Raw genomic sequence first — 27,844 nt, forward strand, 5'->3', positions numbered from 1 at the left:
AGCCTCCAATGCACAGTCACCGTTGCGGATGTCAGATCAGTCTTCTGGAGAGTGAACCTGCGGAAAGCATCTGGCCCGGATGAAATTCCTATCCAATGTCTGCAGATCAGCTGGCAGGGGTATCTGCAGACATTTTTATCCAGTCCCTACTCCATTCTGAGGTTCCCACCTGCTTTAAGGCTACTATTATCCCGGTGCCAAAGAAAAATAAGGTAATGTGCCTTAATGATCGTCGCCCAATGTCCTTGACATCCACCATCATGAAGTGCTTCAAGAGGCTGGTCATGGCACACATCAACTCCAACCTCCCAGTCAACCTCGACCCATTGCAATTCACCTACCACCAAAACATCTCCCTGCCCCTATGCTCATTTCTGGAGCATCTGGATAACAAACACACCTACCTCGGATTACTATTTATTGACAACAGTTCTGCCTTCAGTACCATAATTCCAAGCAAACTCATCTCCAGACTCCTAGATGTAGGACTCAAGACCTCCTTTTGCAACTGGATCTTCCTGACCAACCAACAGCAATCAATAAAGATAGGCAGCAACACTTCTGCCATGATTATCCTCAACATTGGTGCCCCACAAGGCTGTGTCCTCAGCCTCCTACTTTACTCCCCATACATTCACAACAATATGGCCAGATTCTGCTCTAACTCCATCTAGAAGTTTGCAGGTAGCACCACCGTAGTGGGCCGGATCTCGAATAATGACAAATCAGTGTACAGGAAGGAGATAGCGAGCCTTGTGGCATGGTGTCATGACAACAACCTTTCCCTCAACATCAGCAAAACAAGGAGCTGGTCATTGATTTCAGGAAGTGGGGCAGAGTACACACCCCTGTTTCCATCAATGGTGCTGTGGAGGAGAGGGCTGAGAGCTTCAAGTTCCCACGTGTAAACATCACCAATAGCCTGTCCTCGTCCAACTACATAGATGCCATGGCCAAGAAAGTGCACCGGTGCCTCTACTTCCTCAACTTCCTCAGAAGTCTAAGGAAATTCATATGTTCCCGTTGACCCTCACCAGTTTTTGTAGGTGCACAATAGAAAGCATCCTATCCGATGCATCACGGCTTAGTATGGCAACTGCTCTGCCCATGACTGCAAGAAACTGCAGAAAGTTGTGGACACAGCTCAGCACATCACGGAAACCAGCCTCCCCTCCATGCCTCGGAAATGCAGCCAACATAATCAAAGATCCATCTTCTTCTCTCTTCTCCCATTGGGCAAAAGATGCAAAAGCTTGAAAACATGTACTACCAGGCTCAAGGACAGCTACTATCCTGCTATTATAAGACCATAGGACCTCTTGTATGATAAGATGGACTCTTGACCTCACAATCTACCTCGTCATGGCCTTGCACCTTATTGTCCGCCTGCCCTGCACTTTCTCTGTAACTGTAACACTATATTCTGCATTCTGTTATTGCTTTTCCCTTGTACTACCTCAAGGTACTGATGTTGTGAAATGATCTGTATGGATGGCATCCAAAACTAAGTTTTTCACTGTACCTCAGTACATGTGACAATAATATACCAATTATCAAAATAGACAATCGGCAAAAGGAAGTGTCTTTGGAAACTTCAACTTCCTTTTTTTATCCATTAAGCTTGGGTACGAGGAGGTTAGATTATTAAAATGAAATGGTTTTATTTGTTCTCTGTGATTAAAGAGGAGAATGGGGTGTAGTCAAAATAAACATCTAAGTTGCAGCACAGTAATAAAAGTCATTGGGAGTCTTAACTGTTCCAGAAATGCCACTTGAGGTTGCTTCATACTATTACTTTACAGTTATGCTGATTATATTTTTACCTTTTCACTATAACAGCAGATTATTAGGGAGGCTTAGTTTTTTTGTAAATTCCAGGTTTAAAGAGAACAAGCAGTTAGAGAATCAGCTTTATTCCACATGCAATCTTGCTATAAAGGTTCTGTGCACATGTTGGTCCTAACTTTATCTGTTACTTCACTCGGTTTTTTATAATCTTTTCTGCCATTTAGAGATTTACGTCCATTTTACTTTCACTTCTAATACTTCTACCTCAGTCTCAATGTTCACTTTGATTCTGAATGTGACATATACAGTAAACATTTCACTTTTTAAGCGTCCTTCTCCAAATGGTGATATGAACATGAAATTTCCAATGAATGCTTTTGAACTGGGTTTTCAACAGCATTAATTAACATCATGAATCTTAACCTTCTAAACCTATTCCACACTGGTTCACAATCCTATTGAATATAGGTTGTAGCTAAATAAATTTAACTTTTTCCCACAATTATAGAGTTGGTCAGTGCACTAAACTACATTTGCATTTATTATTCTCCAATTGTAATCCATTCTTTAAATCCAATGCAGTCTGTGCATATGTAGTTACATACTTTTATTGCAAGGGTTTGTTATTTTCGAGTATTCCTTATTAAAAACAAAATGTTGCTGTCCATTGGAAAACACTTTTCACTTTAAGAGTAATCAATTTTCAGTATTTGATCTTTCTTTTGATCTGACATTTTTTACGATATATCTAGAGGTTGCAGCTTACAAAAAACTATGACTATTGTGATTTCATCCTGAAATGCCTCTGCTATCCAGCATTTTTTTGTTCTTGCATTCTCTTTTTTATGGTTATATTTACCGATGTGGTTGTGACGTGTGCCGGCATAAGTAAATTTGTAAAGTATATTGAAACCTTTTGTAACCTATATTACCAACAATGCTAAATATGAAATCACTCACATTGTGCTTTTAGAATTACATAGTGCTTTCCTATGCATTTTGATGTCTTAAACTTGGTGGTCGTGAATACTTTGAATGATAATTAAATAGCCAATTTAAGTTGCAGAAAATTTCAAAATAAAGAAATAAACCTGAATGAAGTCTAATTTAAGCATACTGCAAAATAATATAGTTTAAAGTGTGCCATTTACTTTCTCTTGTTAACATGAACTTTTCTAGGTGCTACGAGACCAGTTCCAATATAAACCATTACTTTTGAAGGACCAATTTCTGCACTGTGGGTTTGCAGAACGAAAGATACAGCTGTTATGTGACATAATAAACATTGTGACAAAAAAACACAAGGAATTAAGCAACCTCAACAAGGTACTCTGCTGATAAAGATATAAGTAAAACATTTTCTAAGACTGAATACTAATTAAAGGTCTATAACACTGCTCGTGCTAATTCAGATGATGTGGTATATTCTTTCCCGGTCTCTGATATTGATAAAGCTGTTTTCCCTTTAGAACTTGATTCTATCAGTGTCTCTGTTTGTCTTCCAATGATTTGTTTTAATTTGTCATCTTTTTGATTTCTTTTTTCCAAATGGTTGTTGGGCCAGGGAAGGTTGCAATGACAGACTGTATCCCCATTTTCTGGTCCTGAGCTTGGAACACAACTCTTAGTACTATAATCCATCCATTACTTCAATACATGTCTTAACTGAAGTGAGCAGTCATGCCGTTTGTGGTCAGCCTGCCACTATGCCTTTCCTTTTTGTTCTCCTTGATCTATTTCCCTTTGAAAATTACATCTTCTTTTTGTACATCTGGTAAGGTTGGTGGGTATGAATGAGCTGCTTTGGCTGGACTTTTTTTCCCCCTCTCTTTAAACAAGGTACACTGAAGCCAGTCGCGGCACCTTCATCACCATCTTAGCTTATAATGCCCAACTAGACAGAGTATCAAACCAGGGTGCTCATGATCTCTATAGCTCATTTAAACAAATAGTCTATTAACGAAAGTACATCTTTATTTTAAATGTCATACTCGTATGAATTCAGGAAGTGGAATTTGATGCATTGGAAAAATGTTTACTTGCATCAGTGATACTGCAGAGATTAAATCTTCAGCTTTGATTCTACTCTAATGATGTGACAGCATGCCATTTGGCAAGTGACTCACATTGGTTGTCAATGCATTCTCCTTAAAGTCTTTGAGATTCACTTTGGTTTCTCTTGAACAAAAAAGTAAGTAGTAGGATATATCTTGCCTTTTCTTGGTCAAACTCATGGCAAACTTAGCCTTGGGAGGACTTCAACATCCTTCTATGCCTCAGGATTCCAGTTAAAATGCCTGATGACATTTTATATTTAATGAGGGTCAGTATACAGATTTAAAGAGAACTCTAATACTTTGGTTCAAATGCTTGAGACTTAATGTTGAGGAAGGGAAGAGTTAGATTAGGCCTGCTATTCATTTTTACCTGTACCAACCCCTGCACTGTATGGTGGGTTGAAGGGCCTGTTTTGTGCTGTATGGTTAAAATCAAAACTGGTCTTCTACAATATGTGTATGATTTTTTTTCAGTTTCTTTCTTTAGCCCATGTGAATTGCATGCCACATACTTCTGTCAAAAGTAAAACTATGTGTTTTTCTAGGTTAGGGCTCTGGATATAGAAGCTTCACAATTGTATTGCATTTGATTGTTTAAGCAAAATTTAATTGCTTCTATCTACTATCCTTCCTTTTGCCAAGTGCTTCTGGTCTATCGAAATATAATCACATTTTTACAGATTAGAGAATGCCAATGACAGCATAAAGCATATAATGAACAATTTTCTGTTTGCTAATAAAATACAATGCAGCATACAATTGCGCTGTTTTTGAGAAGTAAAACAATTTCACACAACTTTCCAATCATCTTGATGCTCGTTGCTACCACCAAATGTTCATTTTTGGTCAAGATATTTTGTCCATTCACTGTTTTTCTGACGTCATACTTGCCTAAGCAACATCAGTGGTACAATGATTAAACTTTGTCATTGGCAAAACAGTCAGCTATACTGGTCTGAGAAAGGACAATTGTTGTTCATTCATAGAACCAACTATTATTAATATGAAAGCTCAGATACAACTATATTTAAAGGGCTGAACACACTAAAAGTGAAGTAATTGCCAGACTGCTGCACCATACACTACACACACCATACACGACACAGCTGATTCCTCACACTGCTTGCACTTGCATCCTCAAAGACTGCCTGCCAGCACACTTTGGTTAAATGGAATGTTTTGTGGATGATACGGCTGTGCAACAGATGCTTCCCAGGGACATGCAAAAAGCATACAAGGGCTGGGTAGCTAACATCTTATTCATTCAGGATTCACACAACCACACAGTTATGCACAGATCTTAGGAGAGCAGTGGATACACAGGCCATGCTTTCACATGGTAATCCTCATTCACATTGTGACCTCATACATCTCAATTACAAGCTCACATGTGCCTCTACTGCTCTTGCAGTGGAAGTCAAGTTCACCCTCTCATTCAGTTTCCTGGTTCAGGGTTCATTCCAGCTTGCATCGGCTAAAATATGTAGTTTACTGATAGCTGCTGCATCAAAGGTGTCATTGATGTGCTGTATTCCATGAGATAAGACTTCAACCACTTATCCATCAGCCATTGCAAGGTTCACCAAAGTGCAGCACACTTGTGTGCTTACAAACACTTCCTGGGTATGTTCCTGCCAAAACTGCTTGTCTGTGCCCCTGAAAGTTCTTACACCACCCCCCGCCACCCCCCCCCCCCCACCCTCAGCCTGAGACAGAACAGGGATGGAGTTCCCTTGGTCCTTATCTTTAACCCCACTAGCCTCTGCATCCAGCATTTCATCCTTCGCTTTTTCTGCCAGCTCCAACGGGATCTTGTAACGCATCACAACTTCCCCTCTCTACCCCTTTTCTGCTTTCCACAGGGACTACTCTCTCTGTGACTCCCTGGTCCACTCATCCACCTCTCCCCCGTCCCCAGCACTTTTTCCCGCAACCGTAGGAGGGGCAATACTTGTCCCTTCATCATCTCCCTTACCAGTATCTAAACACCTAAACAGCCCTTCTAGGTAAGGCAGAAATTCACGTGCACCTCTTCCAACCTGTCTGTTGGATTTGTTGCTCATGAAGTGGCCTCCTCCACGTTGGTGAGACCAAGCAACTTCTCTGCAGAGCACCTGCACTCTGTCTGCAGTGGCCATCTTCCAGTTGCATGTCATTTCAACCACCCTTCCCATTCCCATACTGACCTGTCTGTCTTTGGACTTCTCCACAGCCACAGTGAGGACAAACATAAACTAGAAGAACAACATATTCTGGCCCTAAAAGGCCACTGGCTCACTTGAATAGAGGGTATCCCATCTGCAACTGATGTGATCCATGAGCCTCTTCAGGTCCTTCTCTGTAAACCTGGGAGCATGCTCAATGCCCTCAGCAATTTTTATAAATGATGAGGATGTGGAAGGGTGGTTTAGTAAGTTTGCTGATGACACTAAAGTTGGTGTTGTGGATAGTGTAGAAGGTTGCTGAAGGTTACAACAGGACATTGATAGGATGCAGAGCTGGGCTGAGAAGTGGCAGATGGAATTCAACCCGGAAAAATGTGAAGTGATACACTTTGGAAGGTCGAACTTGAAGGCAGAATACAAGGTTAACGGCAGGACTCTTAGCAGTGAGGAGGAACAGAGGGATCTTGGGGTCCACATCCGTAGACCCCTCAAGGTTGCCGCGCGGATTGATAGGGTTGTTAGGAAGACGTATGGTGTGTTGGCCTCCATTAGTCAGGGTATTGAGTTCAAGAGCCGTGAGGTAATGTTGCAGCTCTATAAAACTCTGGTGAGACCACACTTGGAGTATTGTGTTCAGTTCTGATCACCTCATTATAGGAAGGATGTGGAAGCTGTAGAGAGGGTGCAGAGGAGATTTACCAAGATGCTGCCTGGATTGGAGAGCATGTCTTATGATGATAGGTTGAGCGAGCTAGGGATTTTCTCTTTGGAGAGAAGGAGGATGAGAGGTGATTTGATAGAGGTGCACAAGATGATAAGAGGCATTGATCAAGTGGACAGTCACAGACTTTTTCCCAGGGTGAAAATGGCTAACATGAGGGGGCATAATTTTAAGGTGATTGGAGGAAGGTATAAGGGGGATGTCAGAGGTAAGTTTTTTATACAGGGAGTGGTGGGTGCGTGGAACGCACTGCTGGCAGAGGTTGTGGAGGCAGATATATTTGGGACATTTAAGAGTCTCTTAGATAGCCACATGAATGATAGAAAAAAATGGAGGGCTTGTGAAAGGGAAGGGTTAGATAGATCTCAGAGCAGGATAAAATGTCGGCACAACATCGTGGGCCGAAGGGCCTGTACTGTGCTGTAATGTTATATCACTACACTGGCCTGTAGCTGTATGAGTGCTGGTGGTGTTGTATGCTTGTGTCTTTTAAGGGCTGACTTTCAAATGTTTCTCCAGGTGCTGGCAGCTGCTAGAAATTCAACTAGATCTTTTCAGCAACAGCTGCTGCTTTGAAACATTATGGTGTTAAATGAGAAAACCTGACAGTGCTGTTTTATGAAAGCTCCATTGAACTTCACAATATTTTTGGAGCTTGATAAAACAGCATTAAGAAGATATGTAATGATGTTATAATGCTGAATAAACAGCACAAATGAACTTCCAGACCAGTGTATTTTTTTGATATTTGGCATTGGTTTCGATGAGTTGAATATTTCATTAAGGCAACATCTCTTTAGTTTTTTAATTTACTTTTTACTACTATTAATAGCCTTATAATGTTAATAACTGTTAAAATATATAAAGTGCATCTATGCCATAACGTCACTATAATTGAAATGGGGTACTAAAAGACTTCTATCTTCTTGTTTACTTCAGGTGAAGATACGTTCAAGTAAAAATTCACATTATTCTGTTAAAGTTCCATCACGATTAAAATATGAAACACTTACTCCGGAAAGTTTCCCATGCGAACGAAATGAAACAGTAAGTCTTTTTTTATTTTACCCAAATTAGAACTTTAAAGCACAGAAGCAGCCCATCAGGCCCAACCCTTTCAATAAAACATTCAAGCCCACTGTTATTTTTGTGTTGAAACTTTTACATTACAAATATGATTGGTTGCAGTGCTTTTGATGAAGAACAGTAAAAGTGCCTTCATCAAAAGCACTACAGCCATTCAAGGAAGTAGCTCACTACCACCACGGTACTTGAGGGAAATTGAGGATGGGCAGTTAAGTCTGGTCTTGTCAGCAAATTCCAAGTCCTGGGGGAGGGGGCGGGGAGGGGGTTACTAGCAGATTACTAGTATTACTAGCAGGTTGCTGCAGGTTATAGTGGAACAGCAGCACAATCATGTGCTTTTGTAGCACTGTAGAGAGGGAACATGTTGGAATATGAATACCTCATCCTGAGCAGGGTTTCTGATCCCATAACATCCATAACCAAGATGTCCTACATCCACCTCCATGATATCCAAAATGTAAAAGTCAAGAGATTGGTTATGGTTTTGATATCAAATCACTTGGTAAACAACAATATAAAAATGTTACAGAAATGAGTGGAGGCAGATTTTCACTCGTATTCAGGAACACGTTGATGTCTCCTGTTAACTCTCTGGTCAATGGACTAAACCTTCAAGAAAAGTTGAGATACTTTGCCTTATTTTCTCCCCATGTCTGCGTGGGTTTTCTCCAGGTGCTCCAGTTTCCTCCCATATTCCAAGGACGTACGGGTTAGGAGTTGTAGGCATGCTTGGTTGGCACCGGAAGAGTGGCGACACCTGCGGGCTGTCCCCAGAACATTCTCAGTAACGCAAAAAGATGTATTTCACTGTGTGTTTCGATGTACATGTGACTAATAAATAAATACCTGATCTGAATCTTGCATACCAGTCTGTGTTGAGAAGTCAGATACGGGCAGCTGTGACCCAAGCTTTCAAAGAAAGCCTCAACATAAAATCATTTGATAATGATACTTAAATCCACAAAGAATAATTTTGCACATTAGTGTAATCAGTATAGGGAAATGTTAATTTTTGTTATTAGTCTTAATTTAAATCATAATTGTCAGGCTTGAGCCAGGGGTGTGGTGTGTAGAAACTAAATGTCAGATATTTCATTTCCTCATTATTTTGATTGTTTTATCTATAAATTAGATTTTTTTTTACCCTAAATTGTCATTTGTTCATTTTATTTTAAAAATGCCAATTTGTTGCATCCTGGTCCAAACTATATTGTATTCTCCCTTTCCCATAGTATTTTCCCATGCAATTTCAGGAGATGCAACACCCACTCTTTCATCTCCTCTCTCCACATTGTGAAGGGCCCCAGATATTTGTGCTGGCTCTGATATACAGTTGTGGTACAGTGTTACTACATTTAATTCGGTATTCATGAAGTGTTTCCCTTTATATGAGGACATTAACCTTTGGGTGATTGTTTTGTTGAACTCCTGAGCTTTTGTTTTTTAATTCTCCACCCCACTGATTTTGGCCGAGCACAGTATTCCTTTGTGTGTCGCTAAGAAGGATGGCTAATGTGCCTTTATTTAATAAGGGCTGCAAGGACAAGCCAGGGAACCATGGGCTGGTGAGCCTTACATCAGTGGTAGGAAAGTTGCTGGAGGGGATTCTGAGAGACAGGATTAATTTGCATTTGGAAAGGCAAAGGCCTGATGAGGGAAAGTCAGAATGGGAAATCATGTCTTGAATTTTTTGAAGAGGTGACCAAGAGGATTGACGAAGACAGAGCGATAGACGTTGCCTACGTGGACTTTAAAGGCCTTTGACAAGACCCCTCACGATAGGCTGGTCCAGAAGGTTAGATCACGTGGGATCCAGGGTGAGCTAACCAATTGGATACTCAGCTCAATATATAATGACTGGGAGATTGGTACGTGCCAAAGCTGTTACATGTCTGCCAGAAAACACGTCAAGTTGCATTAGCTTGGCTACAACCTATATATTCAGTATAATTGCATAGACTGGACAGATTAGGTTCTGGAAGGATGGTTCCAATTGCCAGGAAGTTCAGGACCAGGGGTCACGATCTAAGGGCAAGGGGTAGGCCATGTGGGACTGAGATCGTGTGAAGAAATTTCTTCACATTGAGAATAGAGAACCTGTGGCATTTTCTATGACAAAAACAAATTGAAGCCAATTATTAAACATATTCAAGAAGCAATTAGATAACATTCTTGGAGCTTGAGGGATCATGGAATGTGAGGACCAAGAACAGGGTACTGGATTTAGATCATGAACCATAAGTATGCTGGATGGCAAAGCAGGCTTGAAGGGCTGAATGGCCTATTTTCTATATTACTATGTTAAACAGATTTCTTTGAGGAGAAAATCAAAAGTTACTCATGCAATTTTTATCTATAAATAAATATTGTAATGAAATTATGAATAATTTAAGGAATATTGAAGCCACACAATTAAAAGGAAAATGATAAACTTTATTCATTTCAGAGATATATACTCAGCTCTGGGGCAGGCTCTGCTAATCCAATGCTCATGGTTTGTAGGTGCGGTGGTGGAGGACTGGAAGGTGGTTGATTTGATGCCATTTCAAAAAAGGGTAGATCAAATAATTACAAATCAATTAATTTGACATCACCAATGGGGGTAAAATTCTGAGGGACAGCATAGCTCTGTGTTTTAAGAGGCACAGGCTAATCAAAGTAAGCATGGACTATTAAGGAAGATCATGTCTGAGTAACTTAACATCTTTTGAGGAGGAGAGCTGATGATATTTGATGTAGTATATGTGGTTTTAGCAAGATCCCACATAACAGATTGATGAAGGAAATAGACTCCCACGGAATCCAAGGGAAAGTGGCAAGGTGAATTAAAACTTTGATTCAGCAGCAAGAAGCGAAAGGTATGGTTGATCTGAATTTTAATGACTAGTATGCTGTGTGTGTCAGGTTCTGCAAGGCTCAGTATTAGGGATATTGCTTTGTGATTTTTTTTCTAAATGAATTGGATCCAAATTTAGGGACCACAATTAAGTTTATCAATAATGTCAAAATCTGCAGGGTAGTGAAAAGCAATGTTCTAGGCTACAGGAAGATGTCCATGGACTGGTTAGATGAGCATAAAAGTGGTTTATGGAAATCAGCGTAGAGAAGTGTGAGTTAATATAGTTAAGGTGGGGGGGGGCAAACAAGGCAAGGGATTACACAAGGGATATAGAGCAGTATTACTAAGTAGGGCAGGGGAACGGATTCTAGAGGTAGTGGAGTGGGTAGATTGTGGTTAGGAAGGCTGAGGTAAAGAATACAAGAGCGGGGAGGTCATGTTAGAACTGCCTCAAACATTAGTTAGTGCACAGCTAGAATACTGTGCACAGCTCTGTTTGCCATTCCTCTGGAGTGATGTGACAGCACCAGAGACTTTCAAGGATCTTGCCAGGACTTGAGATTACAATTATGAGCAAAAACTGTCTAGCCAAGGTTTGTTTTCTTTAGAAAAAAGGAGACTAAAGGGAGATTTAATGGAAGTTTAGAAAATTATGCAAGGCCTAATTAGGATGAAAAGAAAGTAGAGAGGTCAGTCACAAGAGGGCATAAATTTAAATTTATGGGAAAATGTTTGGAGATTTAAGAAAAGGTTATTTCACTCCAGTGCTCGGATTCTGGAACTCACTGCCTGAAAGGGCGGTGAAGGCAGAAACTGTAATTGCATTTAAAAAGAACCTGGATGAGCACCTGAAGAGCCATAACTTGCAAAGCTGTGGGCTGAGAGCTGGAAGGTGGGATTAAAGTTCTGTTTTTGCTGGTGTTAATGCTGTAGGTTGAATGACTCCCTTCGTGCAGCATAAATTTCTGATTTCTTGCAGTTCTACCATGCAGGTTCTGATCATGGCCATCAGGACTGTGAAAGCCAGTGTTCAAAGGATCTTTCTGAAGCTTGTATTATTCCTGCATTCCTGTGCTAAACTCTGAATGCTGAGGTCCTATGGAAGGAGCATTCTGCACACCAAATGTGTCAATTGCTTGTCATGTTAAACTCTTGGTGTTTTGCATTGTACCTGTGAGATGGGTGCAGCACAATTACATTTCTAGATTAACTGCTGACCCATAAATCGGCCATATACTCACCCATACAAACGGCTGCTCCTTTCTGGGCAACAGCCTGAGTAAATCTATGATAAGCAAGTTGACATCTTTAGCACTGAAAACTTGTATCACAGCGCCATCTACACATGCAAATGCTGAGTTACAAGAACAAATTACCACTAAAATTTTTAAGCAAGTCACCAACACCTGTCAGTGTTGCATTTGTTCACAAAAATTGTATTGAGTTTAAAGCTGATCTTATTTATTAGCTGTAGTTCGGACAAAGGGAATTCAACCTGAAATGTTAACTCTGTGTTTCTCTTTCCACGGATGTTACCTGATCTGAGTGTTTTTTGTTTATTTAATGTTTTCAGCTCTTCATTTTTCTATTATTTTAATTATTAGTAATATTGTTGGGGTTATGTTCCAAAAATATTTCATTCATAAAGTTTGGAAAAAATATAATACAGTACATTCATTTGTCAGCATTCACATTACAAAACATATATGATAAATCTTGTAAACACATTTGATTATATTATTATGATAATGGTTTTCTTTTAAACAAACATTCTATAAGTGACAAGTCCAAGATGATTTTGTGTATATTTAGTGGTGGGAGGGTCCTAATCCCTGGCCTTTCCTCATTAAGCCTTTGTGGTAACTGCACCAAACTTTCTGTGTGTCCCTCTGCATGTGGTTCTGCCAGTCTCCAATGGGACATGTTTATGATCAGGGACAGGTGAGAAAATTTCAATTTGTTTGAGGAAGTACTTGTATTAGAGGAGTACATGAGCAATAAATGGTAGTTTTAGATCAAAGGAAATAACATGTAATGTTGCAAAAAAGTGTCTGTCATCACTGAGGAAGATACAGTAAACCTTCCAGAAATGGTAAAGAACCACAGGTCTGGTGTGAATGAGAAGCTGAAAGTAATTAGCAATAATAAAAAGTTAGTATTGGACAAATTAATGGGGCTGAAAAGCAATAAATTGCCACACAGACCTGCATCCTGGGGTTTTGAAGGAGATGACTGTGGAGATAGTGGTTGAGTGCCTGACTTTCAATATGTTTAAATTGGTGAAAAAAAATTGGTCATTGCATGCTTAAGATTTCTCAGTAAACATTCCTCATAATGCCATTCTGTGATGGAGCGCCTAACAATGAATCAGTAGAAAGAACACCATCATGTGTATGTATAGATGTATTGGAGAGAGAGTAGAATAAACTTCTGTTTGTTTTTAGATAAAACCTTTGGTGGAGCGTCATTTACCTAATGATGATATAAAAACAATTTGCATTTCATCCAGTCCTGAAAATGAAATTATTGAAGACAAGCCTCTTGCTCTTGGAGAATACTTGGAGCCATCTACTTCGTATGAAGTAAGTTTTTCTTTTACTTTGAACAACATAAGTGAAGAGCTAATCTATCACAACTTCAAGGTCGAAATTGGTAGGTAGTAAATCAAACTAAACAAGTTAGTTATGATTAGCTACTTATGGAACTTAGATTTTGAAAACTGGTGGATTTTCAGAGGAAAATGACGAGAACTATTTGAGTATGATGAGTATATTATGTAGGATCACTTTCATTTCTTATAACTTGTTCCATATTCTTTTAAATAGCATAGCAAATTTTAAATAATCCACATGTAATCAATTTGTAAGCTTTTTGGTAAGGATGACTGCACAGCAGTCTTTGCCTCTGCATGTATCTTTAATGGTCGAAAGTTAATCAGATAGTGTATCAGCAGGGTTAGCTCCACTTCTAACTCTAATTTGCATCCATGCCAAATGAGAATTTGCACCATGAGCCCTGTGGAAGTTGAGATAAACTCAATGTTTGTGCTTTGAAAATGGTCTAAGGTGTTTCTTCACTTTAGAAATCACTCTATGAAGGATTTTTTGGCCTCATGATTGCAACATTATCATTGAAGATTTTAAATTTCCATTATTGAATGCTGATTTTGTTCTTTGGTTTTATCATATCTTTCCAGTAAGATATTTATCTTTATCTAAAGGTTATAATTTGGGGTTAAGAATTTGGATGAATACAACTCGGCCTCCAGACAAGATATTTTTTTCTGGTCCTACAGTTACAAATATGTGCTCTGTTTAATTGTTTTTAAGCCATAGGTGGGTGTCCCAACTTTTTTTCCTAGAAGTGGCAAATTGGTCTATGTTTGGTAACTCCAATGTCTATTGCATTTCACAAAACATTAGCCGATTTTTCCAAGTGAATGAGTACTTGTAACAAAACTTGGATAAGTAGGAATTCTGTTTAACCACATAATTTGTCATTGTTACTGTGTGTGCAACAAGATTTTAATTTTGTGGCATGCAACAATGACAGCCCTTGCACTGAGCAACCACATGCTTATTGTATTTGAATCCAGTTCAAGGTGACCACTGCAAGCTAGCTACACTCGCCTGCCTCTTCCTTAGCCATCCACCCACACCTTTGACAGTGGGAACAAGACAGGAGTGTGGATGGAGGTGGGGCTGGGAAAGTGGATGTCAGCGTAGCTGGGAACGGAGACGGAGACAGATGTGCGGAGCAGGGCCAAGTGTATGGATTGAGTGTCGTTGAGTGCAGGTCCAAGTGTGGACAGAATATATAGCAGGATTGCAGCCAGCCATGCTGGCTGATCATGGCCAAGAGCGAGAGCAGGTGTGTGGCGGAAGTGGGGAGAGGTATATGGATGTAATGCAGTGGAAGCTGGCCAGGTGCACAGACAGAACTTAGGGAATAGGGGCAGGTGCGCATGCAAAATCGGGAGCTGGGAAAGTGGAGGATTGATACTTTATAGATAAAGCAAATATGTAATTACAAAGAAGTTAATTTGGTACATTCAGTTTATCATTCATTTAGCCTTATTTGAGTTCTGCCAAGCAATCTCTCGGCACCTTCACCTTTCAAATAACTTCTTCATAGTTGACTCTAAATCTAAATATTGGGTTGTGAACATACCAAAATAACTGCACACCGTTTATAAGTCAACTTCATCCTAGCACCATTTCTCCGACTTCACTTTTAGATTCATTCATCTGCTACTTTCCTGGTACATTTGCATAATTTTTACCTTTCCCAGATAGCACAAGTTTGCCTTTGGGCCGATAGCTTGCATACTGTGGTTGACATTGAATTCACTCCAGCAAGTATATTTTTTTGGCTCCTGTGTTTTTTCCCTCTTCCCTTCCTGAGAGCATCCTAGTGGTCAATTGTTTATCCTATTTTGAATACTTTGTCGTGCCAATACCCAACCTCAATTTGTCACCAGTTTTCTGCCTTCCTGCTCTCTTTCAATGCATTGAGCATGAATTCCCTATGAATATGTCTTTAGCTACTCACTATGAACCTGTAATCATCTTCAGTGGCCTTTCAAAGCATCGACTGGTTTTCCTTTATAGTAAATCAGTAATTATTGCCTTTACAATAAATCAATCTCCCTCCTCGTCCTTCTCACAACATCCATCATTGACTCAATTGAGGATCAGTGATCATCACTTTGCCCTCCCATCTAGAGTGTATGTTTATATATTGGTACATTATGGGACGGATATTGAGCAATGAGAGTACAAAATGTAGATTCACCAGGATGCAGACCAGTATGAGGAGCTATAAAAGAAAAAGAAAGATTTGCAGAAATTGGGTCTTGTTTTCATTAGCATGCATCGTATTACAAGGTAATTTGATATAGGTTTAAAATTATCAGATGGAATTGGATGAATAGAATTAGACCGTATCCAGAATGAAAAGACAAAGATTTGTGACTTGAAAAGAAAATTAAGTCTTGGAGGTGGAATGGAATACTGATATCCTGTAAGTATGCAGGGATGGTGGGGCAAGAGCCCTCTTGGCACGTGTTCATGTGCTAGTGGTCACTGCCAAGGGTCCAGCCCTGACAATTGATTCCCCTACTGCATATAGATCAATGACTTCCCTCGAATGATTCAGGCCTATGATTGTTTGTTCAGGTGCCATATACTGTCAGATTCAGCAGTGATCTCACTTAACCACACTCAGTCACTCGCCTATCAGCAACTAAATAGGTTGAGACTCATAAACCAACATTCATGAGATTCACCACACCCTTTCAGACTTTGCTATTTGCAAACATTACCCACATACTGAAGCTTATACACATTTTTCAGCATTTTAACATTGCAGCAACATCACCCAAACATTATTTGGCACACACTTCCCTATTTCTTGCATGACATCCTAATGTACAAGCACACGCAGCTGCAACTCATTGGAAGAGAGCAGGTACACTTGCTTTTCCCATCACCATGGAGGAGATGGTGCTGACTGGCATTGTGACATCTGTAGCCAGCAGGGGGCTAAAAGTGATGTGTGTCAGGCTGTCCTCATTCCAAATCCTCCTCATATCCCACCTTCTCTACAAGCCGTGGATGGTGGAAACGTGCATCTGTGACAACATTCTGTGAGGCACTGAGTTTATGGTTTACACCTAAATCAGAGAAAAATGTATTCCATGCATTAGCTTGCCAGAGAGCAATATTGTGCACAAGTTCAATGGAACAGCTTACAGAAGAAAGCTGATGTATGTGCACGATGAAATGCTTAATGCATTGGGATTCTTGATAAGATGCTCGCCTCCAGTATCAAGTAGCATAGGGGAATCTGGCACCAGCTTGGCACAGGGCTTTTATTTTGCTCCAGCTTGGCACAGGGCTTTTATTTTGCTGATGGTGTCAATGAAGTATGACACTGAAGGTGAATGTGGATTTAGGGTTATGGTGACTAGGTTGAGTCCTTTGTGGCCAGCCTTCTTCCTGTTCAGCTATTTATAATATGAATGGTGACTAGGGTGAGTTGTTTTTTATAAAGAGCAGCAGACTGCCAGATGTCTTAACGCCTGTTCTGCTGATTGCTGCAAGGAGGGCCAGGCAACAGAAGTAATGTTTGTATCACATTTGGTATGGCAGTATGGTTTTTATTGTATGTGCCAGTGTGGGTTACTCACTGAATTCGAGAGTCTTGTCATCAGTGGAGGCCCATGTTCACTAGTAGCCAGCTTTTTTCTCAGCCACTGTGGCAAAATGAAGACATTGCAATGGCAGTCAGGATACCAAGCACTGATTTGCCTATGACACACCAGTTGGAAGCAAAATAGCTTTCCCTTCCAGTAGGAGACACGTAACACCTCAGAAGTGATGTGCATGATGTCATTTCTACATTATGTGGAAACCTTTAATCCTTTAAACCTGCCTACTTTTCTCTATTGCACTCCTTCTCTGTCTTTCAAATATCTTTGCCTAACGGGGGGGGGCGGGGTGGAAGGTGTGGGGGGGAATATGCAGTGGAAAGAAAAGCTCTTCTTGCTCCTGAATATGTGTCCGACCAACCATATGTGTTTGGGAGGACTTTAGCCTGAATGTTGAGATCCAAAATGGCAGTGTTAGTACTAATCAAAATTACACATTTTGCCTACTCTGTATTCACAGCTGTCGCACAGTACTGTATGCACATCCTCGCCCACCATGCTCACTCACTGCAGACACCAACCTGGACCTCCTATGTGCTTTCATCCAGTCCAATAAATGGACACAAGCAAGTCCAGCTTTGACCCCGGAACTTGATGTTGATGGGTCTTGGAGAGGTTGTGAAGTTACATTTTAAACCATCGCCACCTTGAAAAAAATTAAGTTGTTGTCACATTCATTTAAATGTTATTCTTTCCCCGAAAATGGCGACACAGGTAGACAGGGTGGTGAAGAAGGCATTTAGTATAATTGCCTTCATTAGTCAAGGCACTGAGTACAGGAGTTGGGATGTCATGTTGCAACTGTACAAATTGTTGGTTAGACCATTCTTGGAGTATTGTGCACAATTCTGGTCAATCAGCTGTAGGAAGGATGGTATTAAGCTGGAAAGGGCACAGGAAAGATTCACGGGGACGTTACCAGGACGGAGGGCTTGAGTTATAAGGGCTGGATAGGCTGGGATTGTTTTCCCTGAAGCGTAGGAGGCTGAGGAGTGACCTTACAGAGGGGTATAAAACTATGAGGGGCATATGATCACAGTCTTTTTTCCCAGGGTAGGGGAGTCTAAAATTAGAGGACATAGATTTAAGAGAGGAGATAAATTTAAAAAGGACCTGAGGGGAAACTTTTTCACGCACAGGGTGATGGGTATATGAAACAAGCTGCCAGAGGAAGTGGTAGTGGTGCAATTACAACGTTTAAAAGACATTTGGATAGGTACAGGGATAGGAAGGGTTTAGAGGGAAATGAGCCAAACGCAGACAAATGGATTAACTCAGATAGACAACTTGATTGACATGAATGAAATGGGCTAAAGGGCCCATTTCTGTGTTGTATAACTGACTGTATGGTTGTTTCTTGGTTGACAGTCACAGGCACTGGAGATTGCCATGCTTAAGCAGCAGATTGCCAAATGTCAGGAGAAGCTCCAGGTATTGGATGTGATACAGAGTAAGCTGCAAGCTTTAGAGTGCGCTACAGCTGGGAAAGTGATTATAGATGCAAGGGATTGGAACAATCTGCTGAGCCGTGTTGTTCTGCTGGAAACTCAACTGTTGCTACATTCCAAAAAGGTGAGTCAGAGTTTTTTTCTGGACATGCTTTGTTCGTCAACATACTGTCGGCTGGCTGTTCAACTAAAGACAGCTTCACAAGCAAACCTGGCACTGCTCTTGCTCAGTTTAACTATTTCTAACATGGTTCACTGGATAGTGAGAATTCCAGCTGACTCTGCTGTCAACCCACCTCATCTCCTGCATTTCCTCAGCTTCAGCTATTGATGCCAGGTGAAGCCAGCTCTGCAAAGACCAGAAATCCCTGTTGTAGTGCAGCTGTTCCTTGTTTAAATTCTCATTTTTGCTGTTGACAACATCGCCCATATCTATTTACTGCCTTTTGCTTATCTAGATTCCCCGAAGCATTAGCCAAGAATAAGGTTACATTGTCTACCTTTAGAGTCATGCTTATTCTTGAAATGGAAGCATCCAGTGTATGCTATGCACATGTCTTATTCAGGGAACTAGTTGCTGTTACTTTCCATATGTTCCTGTTAAAAATTCCTTTGATATTCCTAGTAAAAGAAGAAGGAAGCTAGATTTTTAAGTGGTATTAAAAGAGCTACTTAATGGTATAACTGACATCAAATGTCATAGCAACACATGGGGAATGATTTTATTAGAAGAATAAACTATTGTTAAGAGACAGAAATTCTTTACATTTGACATTTTAGTACAGTTTTTAGAACCAAAGTTTAATATGCTTCAGACCAAACGTAATTTCTTGGTTTGTGATATTCACAGTGAATCAAACAAAATGAAATATGTTTGAAAAAAACAATCACTTTCAGAGAACTGGCACATGCAGTATTGGTTGAATGTCACCTGTGCATATTCTGTGGGAAAAATGAAGTGGATAAAAAATGAAGAAATGGAAAAATCAATTGGAAAAGTAGAAGATTTTTATATAGTTATGGAACAATTAATCTATGACCTGTACCAATCTGTATCTTGCAAATTAAATATAATATCATAATAAAACATCTTTCCAATAATTCTTAAAGCATGCAAGTTTATCCAGACATAAATGATAAAAGTTTTGTACTGGGATGAATCATTTGTAATTCTTGGGTCAATTTTCTTTCAGCAAAATTCCTGTTAAACCAGTCATTAATAGCTGGACAAAAAAAGCATGTTTTAGCATTTGTTTATAATTGTTTTCAACTCGCTGCATAACACGTCTTTTTTCATCTCCAGAATGGTTTGTCTTCTGATTCCATCAGTGGGAATGATGAATCTACCCTGTGCCAAATGACAAGTCATAACTCCTCAGGTATTGTAAAAGCTAAAGAATTATCTTCTTTTGAGTCAATCTTTCAGGATCAAGGATGATTTGCTTTCACCCTTGTTTTGTGGGTTCTGAGGTGGCTGGTGAGACCAATTGGAAATCGCAGATTCTTCCATAGATGGGGTAGGAGGTGCCTGATGGAGCAGGTGGATCAAAAAAAAGAGGTTAATTGAACCCTTAAGCCTGCGCCACCATTCGGTGCAATCATAGCTGATCCACTCTTTGTCTTGACATCACTTTTGGCTCTCTCTCCATAATCCCTTGGCTACCTTTACTTTAAATGTCTGTCAGCCTCTTCCTTGAATGCATTCAATGACTGTGCCTCCACAGCGTTCTGGGACAGACGATATCAAAGATTCATGACGTAAATGAAGAATTTCTTGCTCATCTCTGTCTGAAATGGGTGACCCATTATTCTAAAACTTTCTAGTTCTAGATAGCTCCACCAGAGGAAGCATATTCTCAGCATTCATTTTGTCAAGCCCCCTCAAAATCTTATGTTACAATAAGGCCAAGTCTCTTTTCATCTTTCTTCAATGAAAAGAAGCCAGCCTGCTCAGTCTTTCTTCATACATCAACCCCTTAATCCCAGGAAACAACCCAGTGAACTTTAGAACATAAAACGTTACAGCACAGTACAGGCCCTTCGGCCCACAATGTTGTGCCGACATTTTATCCTGCTCTAATATCTATCTAACCCTTCCCTCCCACATAGCCCTCCATTTCTCTATCATTCATGTGACTATCTAAGATTCTCTTAAATGTCCCTAATGTACCTGCCCCCACGACCTCTGCTGGCAGTGCGTTCCACACACCCACCACTCTCTGTGTAAAAAAGAACTTACCTCTGACATCCCCCTTATACCTTCGTCCAGTCACCTTAAAATTATGTCCCCTTGTGTTAGCCATTTTCGCCCTGGGAAAAAGACTCTGACTGTCCACTTGATCTATGCCTCTTATCATCTTGTACGCCCCTATCAAGTCAGCTCTCATCTTCCTTCTCTGCAAAGAGAAAAACCCTAGCTCACTCAACCTATCCTCGTAAGACATGCTCTCCAATCCAGGCAGCATCCTGGTAAATCTCCTCCGCACCCTCTCTAAAGCTTCCACATCCTTCCTATAATGAGGCAACCAGAACTGAACACAATACTCCAACTTTCTCAGCACTATCTCCAATGCAAGCACTTTGGAGATCAAAACTGCATGGAATAGTCCAGGTTCCATTTCATCAATGCCCTGTAAAGTTATGTCAAAACTTCTCTAGTTTCATACTCCATGCAATCAGTGCCAACATTCTATTAGCCCTAATTTTTGTATGTGTGAACTAACTTTCTGTGTTTCATGTACTATATTCCCAAATTCCTTTGGATTGCAACATGTTGTAGTCTCACATCATTTAAATAATTTGTTTTTCGTTCTTTCTTTGAAAGTGGATAACCTCGCATTGTTCCACATTATACCCTATCTACCAACTAACCATGTGGTACAGTTTTAACAAGAGGAGCAAGATGTTTAGAGGGGATATAAGGAAGATTTTTTTTGCACCTGGAGGGTGGTTGAAGTTTGGAATGCACTACCTAAGGGGATGGTGGTGGCAGGGGCTCTCACAGCATTTAAACAGTACTTGTATTACCAAGGCAGAGAATGCAGTTGACTAAGTGCTGGTAAATGGGATTAGTATAAATGATTACTTGTTGGTCAGCATAGACTGGGCGGGCCAAAGGGCCTGGTATTCTCCTGTATGACTATGATGTGGGGAGAGGAACAGAGCTGGCATTTCATCAGAAGTGGATAAATATAGAAAATAGGCTTGTTTAAATGGATGTAGAGAGAAAGGAAATGTCTGCGATAGAGAGGAGAGAAAGTGGATGAAACAGATTGGCATCAACTAGGAGAGGGTGCTGAAGGTTTGCTAATAGCAGCTAATCTGTTTTGAGAAGGTGTAAACAAAGGGAATCCATGTGGATAAATTGGAACTGGAAAGACTTCCTAAGGAAAGAAATGTGGCTATTGGAAGGGAGTTTTGCTAAACTCAGAACAAGATGAGAAACAAAAGCTATTGAGAATAAACAGATTAAAAAGAGGCATGCAGAAGCTCCTGCGTAGAGAGGAGCAGCGCTGCTTCAAAGTGGGCATTCCTGGAAGAGAAGTGGTAGTGAATTCATCAGTAATTAAAAAGCAAAAAACTATAGGTGCTAGAAATCTGAAATAACTTGCAAAATGCTGAAAGTATTCAGCAGATTGAACAGCACCTTTGGATAGAGAAACAGATGTCATTTCAGGTCAATGACTTTTCTTCAGAACTGTGCACATTTCAAAAGCAGGCTTATTTAAGTTTACAGAAAAAGGTGAGAGATGGAGAGAACAAAGGGCAGAGACACACGAAATTCTGCAGATGCTGGATGTATCTGGACCAATACACAAAAAGTGCTGGAGGAACTCAGCAGGTCAGTCAGCATCCATAGAGGGAAATAAACAGTCGACGTTTTGGGTTGAGACCCTTCATCAGGACTGGAAAGGAAGAGGGCAGAAGACAGAATAAGAAGGTGGGGCAAGGGGGAGGAGTACACGCAGGTAGGAGATAGGTGAGTTCAGGTGATAGGTGAGTCCAGGTGAGAGGGGGAAGGTAGTGGGTGGGGGAGGGGGAGAAAGGCATATCTGTTGTACAATGGAGACCAGGAAAGGATGGTTGAGACATATTGACTAGAAGTTGAATATGAAACCAGGTATAAAAATAAAGTTTACTATACTTTTTCTCTGGTATCTTAGTTATTAGAGCTAAAAGTAGCATAATAGTCTCTTTCTCACTGTCCATTAGTAGATTGGGGTTAAAGTAAGAGAGGAAATAGTGGAAGCTCCAACAGTCATTTTTCAATCCTTTGCAGCTGTAAGGATGTGACAAATGATTGCCAGCATTTCCTAGTGTTTGGAAAGGGCTAAAGGTTTGACAAATGTTTCAACTGGTAGACGAGTCAGAAATTTAAATGTCAGTGGTATCCAAGGGAAAGTGAGAAGTTGAACACCGAGTGCTGTTTTCGATCGGGTGTTTTGTGACTGAACAGCCACTTTCCGTGGGATTCTGCTATGACGGATTTAGTCTTGAGTGGCACAAGCAGGAAGTTTACAGATGATATGCAAATTGTTTTTATAGTGGACAGTAATGAAGAAAGCTATGGACTAATTGGGTGACCAGAAAAGTGGCAAAAGGATTTAATCTGGAGCAGTGTAATGCATTCCGAAATGGCAAAAGAGACAAGGCTCACATGCATTAGTGCTGGGACACGGTTAAGGTGTATGGGAAATTTTATTAGATGGGACCTAGAATATAAGAGCCGAGAGATCATGCCAGAAGTATGTAAAATACTAGTTAGGCCACAATTTGTGTTTTAAGCTTTACTCACCACATCACAGGAAGAATGATTATACTAGAGAGGTTATTGTGAAGATGTACAAGGATATAACTGGGACTAGAAGACCTTAACTGTGAGGAAAGATTGGTCAAGCTATGCTGTGTAACGTAAGGCTGAGAAGGAACTCTGAGGGGCATAGAGTGGATGGGAAGAACCTATTTCTCCTAGCAGAAGGATCAATAACTGGGACATAGATTCAAAATAATTGGTAGAATGATTATAAGCAAGTGGAAATCTTGTCACCAAGAAGATCTTGTGGGTCTGAATCTCACTGCCTGAACAGATATTGGAAGCAGAAATTTTCAATGCATTTAAAAAAAATATTTAGAGGATCACTTGGTGCCCCATTAATTACAAAGTTATGAACCAAATGCAGGAAAGAGGGGTTGGATTGGATAGATTTTCTCTGGTTGGTATGGATGCTGCAGAATGACATATTTGCTGTCAATTTTGATGATTTAAAGTTTAATTTTTTGTTTAAAGATTTTGCATTTTCAAATTGAATCTGATGACTAAGGAAATGCATAACTTGTTACTAACAAGTAATTGCAAGAATGATAGGTTTTATCCTCTTCAGCAATGGCATCAATATCTATAAAATAGATCATTGTTATGCTGTACTGCACAACTATGGTGTTTGTGGTTTGCCTGCACACCATCAAGTTATCTTAGATATTCTGTAAAATGTCATTCTCGTCTTAAAACTATGATAACACTGGAATTCTGAAGATAATTCTATTTTTCAATGTTGGGTGGGAAGTGTCAACCAATTATTGGCAAGAGGCATAAATGACTGCATAGTGAAGCTCAAGCAGCAATGTCTGTAGCTCCAAACAATGCCTGGCCTACGTTTTCTCTTCACTGTAAATCAGTGTCTGGTGTCTGACCTTGCATAGGCATGTCGAAAGGCAGGAGTTGACTCAGGATGAATATTTCTTTACAGATAAAGAACTGAGAGTCGAGACGCCAGAGAGTCTTAGCCATCAGTCATCTGGATACAACTCACTGTTATCAGCAGACGAATCGCCCAAAGCAATGAGCATCAATTCATTATGTCTGACAGAAGTCACAAAGGTAGGAAAATTGGAAGAGATTTCCTTGTGCCCTTTTTAAGCCAGAGAGCTTGCTGATATTAAATATACTTTTATTCACATTATTTATGTCCAAAGTAGAATCACCTCTTGAATGCAGGATTATGACTTGAACCTTCAAGGTGAAAAGTAATTTGTTCTGAGGACATTGTCAGCTTGTGGTCCTTCATTCAACATTTTTCTCTAAGAAAAGGGGAAAAGAAACATACACAAAAAAAATTAAACAATTTCCTCTGACATTACATCAGTTGTCAAAATCAAGGATATTTTTAGCTTAGGCAGGGTTGGCAGGAAGGGTTATAGTTGGAAATCATAGAATCATAGAACAGTACAGCACAATATAGGCCCTTTGGCCCACCATGTTGTGCGGACCTTTAAACCTCGTCTAAGACTATCTAACCCCTTCTTCCCACATATCCCTTTGTTTTAAATTCCACCATATGTTTACCTTGCAGTCTCTTGAATTTAACCAACGTACCTGCCTCCACCACCACCCCAAGCAGTGCATTCCATGTCTCAACCACTCTCTGGGTAAAAAAACCTCCCTCTGATATCTCCCTTGAACTTTCCACCCATTACTTTAAAGCCATGCCCTCTTGTATTGAGCATTGGTGCCTGGGAAAGAGGAACTGGCTGTCTACTCTATTTATTCCTCTTAATATTTTGTATACCTCTATCATGTCTCCCCTCATCCTCCTCCTCTCCAAAGAGTAAAGCCCTAGCTCCCTTAGTCTCTCCTCATAATGCATACTGCATAAACCAGGCAGCATCCTGGTAAATCTCTTCTGCACCCTTTCCAACACTTCCACATCCTTCCTATAATGAGGCGACCAGAACTGGACACAGTACTCCAAGTGTGGTCTAACCAGAGTTTTGTAGAGCTGCATCATTACCTCGCGGTTCTTAAACTCGATCCCACGACTTATGAATGCTAACATCCCATAAGCTTTATTAACTACCCTATTCACCTGTGAGGCAACTTTCAGGGATCTGAGGATATGAACCCCCAGATCCCTCTGCTCCTCCACACTACCCAGAATCCTGCCACTAACTTTGTACTGTGCCTTGGAGTTTGTCCTTCCAAAGTGTACCACCTCACACTTCTCCGATAGAGGGAAGAGGGCAGATGTGAGGGGAATTGGTATGAATAAGATAGGTGGCTGGAGAAAAAACACTGGAAGTGTAGTAAATGAATATATGTTGAAGTGCGATAGAGATCGAGGAGGTGTGTTGGGTTTTGGCTAACTTGCTCGTAATATCAATAACTTACTCATAGTATCAATATACTCATAATATCCAATTCAAGCGATTCTACTTTGACCCTTATCAATGAAAGTTAGTTCTGCTTTTTATTCAAGTGGGATAAAACATGTTGACACACTGTGAGCACCAACTAACAGCACATTCTTATGGTACTTTACGTGACATCCTTATAGAGCTGCAACCTCAGAGTACCACTCCATCATTATCTGTGTCCTGGCCATTTATAACTGGTATCTATTGTCTCTGACAACTACACAGATCAATTAGTGTCTGTACCCTTGGCACTCATTCAGACTAAATGTGGTTCCTCAAGCAGTCTGTTCCTTACTCATGGGGCTGCAGTTACTGAAAGCACTAAGGTCCTGGATCAATTAGCTCTGAAAATTCCAGGGACCCTGTTTTGTACACTGCAAAGTGAATGGAACCACAAGAGATTCTGCAAGTGCTGGAATCTGGAGCAACACACTCAAAAACTCTGCAGATCAGGCAGTACCTATGGAGAGAGATAAACAGTGGATGTTTCGGGTTGAGACCCTTCATCAGGACTCGAAAGGAAGAGGGCAGAAGCCAGAATAAGTTCGGGGGAGGGTGAAGAGCACACACAGGCAGGTGATAGGTGAGTCGAGGTGAGAAGGGGGAGGTAGGAGGGTGGGGGAGGGGGGGAGATGTAAGAAGCTGAGAGGTGATATGCAAAAGAGGCAAAGGGCTGAAGAAGGAGGAATCCGGTAGGAGAGGGCAGTGGACCATGGAATAAGGGGAAGGAGGTGGAGAATAGATGGGCAGGTCAAGAGAAAGGGGGCTACAAGAATGAGGGAAGACAAAGGGGGGGAGAAGGAGAAAAAAAAGAGGGGGGGAGAAGAGGGGAGGGGTTACTGGAAGTTATAGCGATGTTGAGCCCATCAGGTTGGAGACTACCAAGGTGGAATATGAGGTGTTGTTCCTCCAACCTATGTCTGGCCTCAATGTGGCAGTAGAGGAGACTAAAAGTGAATGGAACTGTAGCTTTCAAAATTTATATTTGGATTTTCCTGTTCATTGCAGTAAGGGCCTTGTAACAGTGGGGGGGGGGGGCGGGGGGCGGGGAGACATGAAGGGTCAATAAACCAGCAAATATCAAGATTGTGACAATGCTGTTCCACCCCTGAATCATTGCACAGTCGATGATCACTTCAGAATGGAATGAATGGGATCTATTTTGGTCAAGGCCGTTGCTGAATTGATGGGACTAAGATTTGTTTAGTCTCTGACTCATCAGCATTACAAAGGTTAACTAATGAACGTCAGTGCAACAGAATCTAATCATTAGCATTTTCCAGAGGTGAACATTCACACCCATGCTTTGTGGAGCCTATCAGATGCCTAAAAACTGACCTTGGGGGATTTAACAGCAGCCAGATGCGGCAAAAGAACCATTGTAACTCGATGAGACCAGATTTTATATTAATGGCCAAGAGATCCATTCTATACCCCCTACCACATTTCAATGGTTTTCTCAAACTATAACATGTTTAAACTTCGAAAAAATTAGGAGTGGTACTGTTGATCCCTCGCTTAAATTTGAGGAAGTTTGGAGTCCATTTATTCAATATTTCCATATGATATAAGCAGACCTTTCTCTAATCCCTTTCAATAACCTTTGAATATAGTGGAGCAGAGCTGACGGCATAATATCTTTCTTTTAATCTAAGAAATATCAGTCCAGTTTTTTTTTCTTTGAAGTTTTTGGTTTGCATTTGTCTATTATATATTTTTTTGATTTGAGGGTTTTTCTTTTCATATAATTATATTTCTTTTCAATTTTTTTTTGCATTATGTACACTTAGCAAGAGAGCGGGAGGTCTAGATTACATATTTTACTCCTTGTATAAATATTAACTGTTATTATTATTATCCCGATCTCTTCACATCACACATAATTATTAATGTTATGTATATTAATTTGAATTAGTTTGAAATTCAATAAAAAGATTGAAAAAGAAAGATTTTATATTAAAAATCTTAACACAGGTGTATACTAAAGTTTAAAAACTATATAATTGTGATTTAAAAACAAATATAACAAGCATTTCAGGGAAGTCACTGCTTCAAAGCTGACAATGCTGGGACATTTTAAAGATTGCAAGATAATTTGACAATGTATGAAAATGGAAACCAGTAGAACATGAAAAAAAGGTAGATTAGAGGGCTTGAGGGAGAAGTGAATAGGTTTAAAAATAGAAAAAGAAATACGCAGCAAGTTTAGCAATATCTCTTGAGAGGACTAGAGAGGAACAGTTAATGTTTCAGGTCAATGACTGGAGTTCTGCTTGAAAAGAGAACACTTTTTCTCAGAGCATAAAGAAGCCCATGTTAAGCGTTCAAGTTTCTTTCC

At 40.2% G+C, this 27,844-nt stretch overlaps 1 protein-coding gene across 2 annotated transcripts in view; it reads left to right on the forward strand.

Moving 5' to 3' along the window:
- cep44 (centrosomal protein 44) overlaps positions 1 to 27,844 on the forward strand; it is a 60,377-nt gene that overhangs the window by 19,791 nt on the left and 12,742 nt on the right. The window contains exons 4-9 of one of the 2 annotated variants that reach the window (XM_052020153.1): positions 2,968 to 3,114; positions 7,671 to 7,778; positions 13,101 to 13,238; positions 18,236 to 18,439; positions 19,619 to 19,694; positions 24,063 to 24,193. In XM_052020153.1, coding sequence (XP_051876113.1) covers positions 2,968 to 3,114; positions 7,671 to 7,778; positions 13,101 to 13,238; positions 18,236 to 18,439; positions 19,619 to 19,694; positions 24,063 to 24,193 — 804 coding nt within the window. The remainder of the gene's footprint in view (positions 1 to 2,967; positions 3,115 to 7,670; positions 7,779 to 13,100; positions 13,239 to 18,235; positions 18,440 to 19,618; positions 19,695 to 24,062; positions 24,194 to 27,844) is intronic. The other variant, XM_052020154.1, reaches the window with a different exon arrangement.

Source organism: Pristis pectinata, chromosome 7 (genome assembly GCF_009764475.1).
Source record: "Pristis pectinata isolate sPriPec2 chromosome 7, sPriPec2.1.pri, whole genome shotgun sequence".
In the NCBI taxonomy this organism is placed as follows: domain Eukaryota; kingdom Metazoa; phylum Chordata; class Chondrichthyes; order Rhinopristiformes; family Pristidae; genus Pristis; species Pristis pectinata.